General features: G+C 29.3%; 1 protein-coding gene across 1 annotated transcript in view; it reads left to right on the plus strand.

The window, feature by feature from the left end:
- LOC21400891 (probable voltage-gated potassium channel subunit beta) overlaps positions 1 to 5,540 on the plus strand; it is a 9,333-nt gene extending 3,793 nt beyond the window's left edge. The window contains exons 2-4 of the mRNA XM_010100811.2: positions 4,155 to 4,298; positions 4,984 to 5,151; positions 5,427 to 5,540. Of these exons, the coding sequence (XP_010099113.1) occupies positions 4,155 to 4,298; positions 4,984 to 5,151; positions 5,427 to 5,540 (426 nt within the window). The remainder of the gene's footprint in view (positions 1 to 4,154; positions 4,299 to 4,983; positions 5,152 to 5,426) is intronic.
- Positions 5,541 to 8,382: the final 2,842 nt, after the last annotated feature.

The raw sequence follows: 8,382 nt of genomic DNA on the forward strand, positions 1-8,382 counted from the left end.
ATATATATATATAAGAGAAATGATTTTAGTAGGAGTAAATTGGAGAATTATATTTATGGAAACATAGTAGCTAAATGCCTAAAAGTAGTGTTGCCGAGTAGGGTCGATAATATGGGACACGACACGACAATACGACTCGAAAACGACACGAACTTTTTGGGTTAAGATTTAGAAAAAAAGAGACTCGGGTAGAATTGGGTCGACTTGAAATTGACACGAAAAATACTGGTTAATTTCGGGTTGAATCCGCCTAACCCGAATATGACACGAAACTCGTAAGAAACTAAAAAATATATATTTTAAATTTTATTATGAACTTGTGATATCATAATAGTTATATTCAAAATCTTATACTATTATTTGCTTAATTCTGATGGATATTATTGTATTTTAGTGTGTTATGAATTTTAAGTTGTTTCTAATATGTAAAAAATAAAATATATATATATATAATTTTCGTGTCAATTTCGGGTTCACGGGTCAATTTCACGTCACGGGTCATTTTCGTGTCGTGTCAACCCGTAAAGTGGTCGTGTCGTGTTCGTTTTGCAGTTTTTAAAAAATTACGTGTCACGGGTCGTATTCGAGATGACTACAAATTTAAAAAGAAACGATTAAAAAACGACATGTGACACGAATTGCCACTTCAAATGCCGAGTAAACAAAAGATGTGTAAGTGAGGAGATATTGGATGACAATTAAAATCCCATTTGGGAAAAAAATATTGGAACAAAATTAAAGAAAATGGAAAAAACAGGAAAATGATAAAAATAAAAATAAAAAGGTAGTTTCTCTTGTAGTTCGTAAAAAAATAAATTATCTAAAAGTCACTATTTTTACGTATTAAAAATTATTTATTATGCATATTTTTTTAATATGATGTAATTTTGAGTAAATCTAAAAATTAAAAGCCAGCTCCACCATAAGGAGGTCCTACAAAAAAAAAAAAAAAAAACTCATGTAAAAAATTTTGATAAAAAAAACAGGTTGGAGTAGAACAAAAGGGAAAGAAAACGGAAAAACACACCCAAAAAAAAAAAAAAATGTAAGTGGAAAATGTTTTTTAGATTTTGGAGCATCACTCTTTAAACATATTATAGATTACTTTCCACCATAATTGTCTATTAAATATAAAAATTTAATAACATGACATGATAAGAATCTAATATCACTAATTATTATTAATTTTTTTAATTAACTATTCAATATGTTACAACAGTCAAATTAAATTTTACCCTTAGACAACAATAACTACTTATGGGTAATATATATTCTGGGGGTTGTGATTGTTGTTGCCAGCACTCATGGCACAAGCTTGTGAATTGTGATCCAATTTGTGCTTTTGTTGCACGATGTTGTTTATTTATTTATTTTCTCTTTTCTCCCTTAATAAGGAATTAAGGATTTTGTTTCTTCTTAAAAAAAAAAAAAAAACGAAAAAGTTTGTGTGCCCAGAAGAGATTATCATTATTTTTTTATTTTTTGGGCAAATGAGAATACGGGTTCGTTAGATTGAATAGGGTGTGGGATCTAAATTGCGGCCACTAGTTGATGGAACTGAGGATACTACTATACTAAAAAGGGAGGATACTACTACTCTACTAACCTTGATTTTATTTATGAAAATTGTAGTAAATAACATATTGATAAAATTAAATTAAGTAAATAGTATATTTTAAAATTATTTAAAGTAAATAGTAATTTCTCATATAAATGTTTTATTTACAATTTAAAAAGTTTTTTTTTAGTAGGTATCACAAAGAGTGTTATAACATTTTCTATAACACTTGTGATAAATTGTATTTTAGATTCAACAATGAATAACTAATCAAGTAGGAAAAAATAATGCAGTAAGGAAATAATACCATAAAGTAGTATCACAGTTTGGTGTGTAAACCTACATCCGCGGGATCACATTCAGACAGTAAACAATCTATTAAGATGAAATGATTATAAATACTCTACGGTTTTACATACTCAAAGACTCTCTCTTTATCGATGTCACAGTTGCGAAGAATCTTTTTAAAAATATTATCTAATGAACACCACTCGTCTTTGAATACTTTCTCCTAAAAATAATACATTCTCCTCCTCCTGAAGAACACACTTTTGTACTCACAAATCAAAAGTTCACATACATAGACTTTTTCTAGAAAGTTTCTCTCAAAACACGTAGAATATTAAGCACAGCCCCCACTATCTGAAAAGTATTATCTCTCAATACAAAAGACTAATTTTTTCACGTTCAATCCTATCACCACAACAATACGTTCAGACACCCCACTTTTCAAAGTCTCCTAACTGTCACGTTAATGATCTCAGCACCAAAAAGCAATCAGCAACATTTCTTTCCTAATTAGAATCAATCAAAGAAACAGCAATGTCAACCATAGCATCAAATCTCCCAAATATTCTATGAAATTTCCTTGCCAAAAATTCTAATTTCCGTCATCAAAATATTCTATATTTAGATCCAATCAACAAGCCATTCCATATTCAGGAGAATTTTCATATTAAAATCATCTTTGATCTCCATCATAAATGCCAATTGTCAATAGTACCTTTTTTAATTTTTTTACAACCAATGCCAACAAATTGCCAACTACAAAGTCCTAACACGACTGATAAAAAATAATTTACGTGATAAAAAAAACTTTATTTATGTGAAATAAATCTTTTTATCAGTTGTAAGAAGAAAATTTACATAAAATTTTTTTACCAATCGTAAATGAAACATTCACACGGTAAACTGTTATTTACTTCGAATAATTTTAAAATATGTTATTTATTTTATCTAGTTTCATAAATATGCTATTTACTACATTCGCCCTTCTATTTAAAGCTTGTTTATTTAAGGATATAGAGTTAAATGGCCAATTTTACTCTTTCTTTAAATAGATGGTCGATTTTTTTTTAAATTATGCTATTGGTTGTTTTAATGAATTTTAAGATATAAAAAGACAGAATAGTCCTTTAATCAATTAATAATATAAGATTGCGTGAATTAGTGATGAGAAAAGGAGACAAATACTCTTTTGGAGTGCATGAGTCTAGATTTTTATGTCTTACTCTTAATTAATATCATCTTTAGTCAAATATTATATTATTCAGGATTCTTTTATGCCACCAGGGGAAATATTTCCAGCACTATGTTGGGAGATATGATAATTTGTAAAATTTTACTTTAAAAATTACAAACTCGAACGATAAAGTTTTAAAAGTTATGATAATTTGTTAAATTTAAATTTTACAATAATTTACGTTACAACTTGCAAACTCGAACGATTTATTGTAAAATTCAAAATTTCACAAATTATTGTTCGAGTTTACAACTTTATCGTTTGAGTTTGCAAGTTCTAACGGTTCACAAATTATCGTATCTTCCGGCATGGTGCCACAAAAAAGTATCTCGGTAGCATAAAAGGACCCTATTATTTAAAAATGTATTAATCAAAAGTAAAAGGTTAAAATGCAGACTTAGACACTAAACAAGTTCAACAATTTTCTCATTAGGTGATAGACCATGTCAATAGTGATCGATTGATTGCGGTCAATCAGTAATAAACTAAAATTAAGCAGTGGTAATACGATTAATAAGTGATAGACCGCGATTAATCAATGATAGATCACAAACAAAAACAAATAAAATTGAAAAAAAAACCTCACTTTCTTTTCTTTTTCTTCTCTTCCCATTCTTTCTCACTGCACACTGGCCTCCCCTACCAAGCCTCGATGCCCTCTTTGTTGCCAATCTCAATAACGACGCTTGTGGCCGCCCGCCAACACCATCCCAGCTAGCTCTGGGAGAACAGTTTTTTATTCTTTTTTTAACTTCTGCCATTATTTTTTTATAAATCTAAAAGCTACAGACATTAGTTTAATTGCTATGTGGCTGTTAACCACACAATTTCTTGCATACTTATCACCAACAATTTTATACTCTCTCCCTCCATCCATTCCACTTCTTTTTTTTTTTTTTTTTTTTTTTGGGATGACGATAATAACGCAGACCTATTTTACGTATTAATAATCAATGCAAGTTTTTTAAACCGTTGTATTCAAATTTTTAGAAAGACACATATACGCATATGCTTAATTAATCCAGAAATAGGATTCATTATATGTCGTTTTGTATATTTTATGGATATATGCAGGTTGAGGTTGAGTACCTCCCTCTCTACAGCAACTATGGGACTGGGCTTACTACTTGGAGTCCACTTTCTTGTGGAGTGTTCACTGGAAAATACAGTAAGGGAGTTATACCACCTGACAGCCGATTAGCATTGCAAAATTACAATGTAATAATCTTAACTCTATTCTCTCCTCTGCATTGTGGTTCGTTTGTGTCTAAATCAATAATCTCAGTATGTAAAAAATGGCCAAAATTTTGGACCCTTTTCATATTAATTTCCAAACCTATATACACGTATATTTATAGTTTCATTAATTTGATAATAATAATCCATCAATTAATGTACTCTATGTCAAGCTCTTAACAAATCAACTAAATTGTCTACTTAATCCAACAAACCATTGATTTACGGACATAAAGCTTGATAATCAAGAAAATTATCATGTCATATTGTTACGACGTACATGATACATTTATGCTTAATGGGATATAAGTTATTTGTTTAAAAAAAAAAAAAAAAAAAACTACCTATAAAAGTTAATACGGGACTCCCTAAATAATTGATCAATGATGGTATATGTTTGAATAGAATCCAGTATTTCTTCAGATGTTATGATAAGAATACTTTTCACAACTTGATTATAATTCAGTTTACGTATTCTTGGTGAATACTAATGGCTCGTTTAGTTCACTGATTCGAGTTGAGATGTGACTTTATGTGAGAACTTTTTACTGTAACAAAAAAGTTAGATGTGACTGTTTTTAAGAGCTTTTTACTGTAGCAAACTCGAATTCTAAACTTGAATCGGTGAAATAAACGGGGCCTAAATTTCTGTTTTTATGGTATGCAGAATCTTGCTAACAAGTCACTGATTGAGGATGCAGTGCTGAAAAAGGTGAATGGCCTGAAGCCGATTGCAGATGAACTAGGTGTCCCATTATCTCAACTTGCAATTGCATGGTGTGCTGCAAACCCTAATGTCTCTTCAGTTATTACTGGTGCTTCCAAGGAGTCTCAGGTTAGAAAATGGATAAGTAAATAACACTAAATTGTTTATATTAGCCGTATTAGTACATATCTGAGGGACGTTTTCATAAAACAAGTGACATGTGAATCGATTCGAACTCAACATGAAAATTTGGGTCAACACAAATTAACACGACCTAAATTTCCACTCCTACTTGTATATCACTCTGACTGAAATACATTCACAAGCAATTATTTGTGTGATCTTTGTAGCAACATTGTCTGTCTTTGTACACTCCACTAAGTTCCTATTTTCCTCCATAAAAGATTCAAGAGAACATGAAAGCCATTGACGTTATCCCCTTGCTGACACCCGAAGTGTTGGAGAAGATCGAAGCCGTTGTACAAACTAAGCCAAAGCGTCCGGATTCGTATAGGTAGACGTGATATATTTTTATTTGTTATACATCTTTATTTTATGGTTACTAATTCGGATAATTTATTTCTATGTGGCCCTTATAATCTTAACTATTCTGTGTTTTAAATCTTTTATATATATTTTTAAACTATTTTGAAAGGTTTCTAACTCTTCATTTTATGGCAGAGACCAGAGTGAAATTGGAAATTACTGTTAAATTGCGGTTGTAACCACTAAATCTTTTATATTGGTCCAACCAATTTTGAATATACATTAGTTTTCATTGAAACATAATTAGATTTATAAATCCATGTAAAAAGAAAATAAATAGATAAAGTACAATGGTATATCACACCTTTTTTCTTTTGACAAATAATAGATTTAGATAATACATTCATATATTTATGTTTATATTTATAGACGAGTTTTTAATGGTTACGTTTTCATAAGTTGTTATTCACAAAAAATAAAAATTTAATAACGTGACGTGATAAAAATCTAATCTTATTAATTATCATAAAATTTTAGTGACCTATTCAATTTATTACAATTGTCTAATCAATATCTTACACTAAAAATGATACTTACTAATAAGTAAATATTAAAATAATTATTAAAACACGGATAAAAGGTGTGCATGTCACTATGCTTTATAGTACTTGTATGGACAGAGCTACATGGGGGCCTATGGGCCCGTGCCCCTACTCACTTTTTTATCTATTTAATTTTCACCACTAATTTTATATAATTTTATAAATGTGCCCCATCAAAATATATTTTCTATAAAAAGTGACTGTTTATTTTTTTTTTCTTGAACCTATCCCACTATTTTAAGTTATTTAATTAGTTTTCTTATTTAATCTCCTCGATAGCCATTATTTTTTTAGTTGAATAATCTTAGACAATATTTAATCTATTTTTTATTATCCACTTTTTTCCTTCCACGCTTTTATAAAACGTTTTGCTTGATTTTGAATTAATACTATTTTAACAAAATAAGTTTGTGTTGATTAATTATGTGTGAATTTTACTTCTTAATCTTAGGATTAGTTTTGAACTTGCGTATTTATAATTCATTTGTTAAAGAAATTATTAGTAAGTCCACCATTAAATTGATTTACGCTTTAGTCCTTATTTTTTCTTAGAATTTTTTAAAAAGACTACTTTTAGTAAGTTAGGTACTTAACGAAGTAGAATTTATAATTTTCTCTTATATTATGTATGTGTCTATATAAGATACCTCTATGTCCATAAAATTATCTATTATATGATTTACTAATAACACATAATTTATAATATTATTATCTATACGATACATTATAATATTATATGTTATATCGTAGAATTGGAAACTAACGTAAGCAAAAAAATAAAATAAAATTCCACATTTTAGGATAAGCTTAAGCGGTATATACACTAAATCTCTGGTTAGGTTTCTAATTCATTTAACCTTACTGACGTATTGGAGGAAAAAAAAAAGAAGAAAAAAATGAAAAAAAAAGAAGAAGAAGATAATTGTGGTATATACAAAAGACCACACGGACATATTGGCGGAAAAAGACAAAAAGAAGAATAAAAAGAGGAGGAGCCGGGAGAAAACAAAAAATACTACTCAAAACAACATAGTATGAACTATCATTTATGCCATTGAAATGAAAAACAATGAAAATTATATTATGAGTGGCATAATCTTAAAGATAGCAAAAAAGGGTAGGATAAGTAATTTTCTCAACGTTTGCCTCTATATACATCTCCTCTTATAGCTCTGAACAACTCTAACTTGTATAGCCACCTTTGCTTAGTCTATCTACAATCTCTCTTTAGCCAAAAACTATTTCTTCGCCTCCTCCTCACTCTCTGATTCTTCCAAAGCCAAGAATATTATGAAGGTAGGAATTTTATTATCTTGTATTCTAATATAAGGTTGTGGTTTTTATTATGGTTGCTTATGATAGACGTTTCTTTGATGATGAATGTATGATACGATCTTATATTTTGCACGATTAAAAGATTAGGATTTGCATGATATAGTTTAATTCTTGAGAAAAAATAAGAAATACTATTCAAGATGTTAAAAAATATTATTTATGTCACTCACTTAAAAATAAACAATTGTCATTAAATCAATAAAAAGAAAACAAAAGATCACAATCACACCTAATTATTTAGAATGCCATACATAATAGCCTGCACAAAAATTAGGATTTGCATGTCTTTGATTCCATGTTTGTCTTTAATTCTTCTTTTAAAATCTAAAATTTGTGGTGATGACTTTTTCTATGGAGATTTATGCCTTGAAGTTTTGTTCTTTTCATTTCACGTTCTTGCAATAATTAGGATTTCCGTTATGGTAGATCATGATATCACGTAATTGAATTTAAATTGATGGTTTGGTATTGTTTCAACAAACCCTAGTTAGTGTTTTGATATAAGATTTTGATGATTTATATGATTAAATGCTGAGCTTTAATGTTAGAATATTAGGGTTTTAATCTTATGAACGTGTTGAAATAAAGTTTAGGGAACATATTTGCAGATCTGAGCATGGCGATACAGACGGAATCAAGCGATGAGCTGTAAAACTGTGTTTGCAGATCCAAGACTACAATATGCATAAAAAGTTTCTCATTTTTGCGGTAATCTGGATGATAACACAAGAATCAATGAATTTGCTGGGCACTAGAGCATTGAGCCTATCGGTTTTCTTCTTCTTCATGAGCAATTTGCATCCAACCTACAATAAAATACATGTTCATGAATGTGGTTATTAGTTTGAATAAAAACGCCAGCAAATTGTATTTTGTATCAAGTTCTCAAAGAAAAGACACCTATAGTTAATATAATTTTTATCCTGTGTCCTTGTAT

Source organism: Morus notabilis, unplaced genomic scaffold (assembly GCF_000414095.1).
Source record: "Morus notabilis unplaced genomic scaffold, ASM41409v2 Scaffold508, whole genome shotgun sequence".
NCBI classification, from domain to species: Eukaryota; Viridiplantae; Streptophyta; class Magnoliopsida; order Rosales; family Moraceae; genus Morus; species Morus notabilis.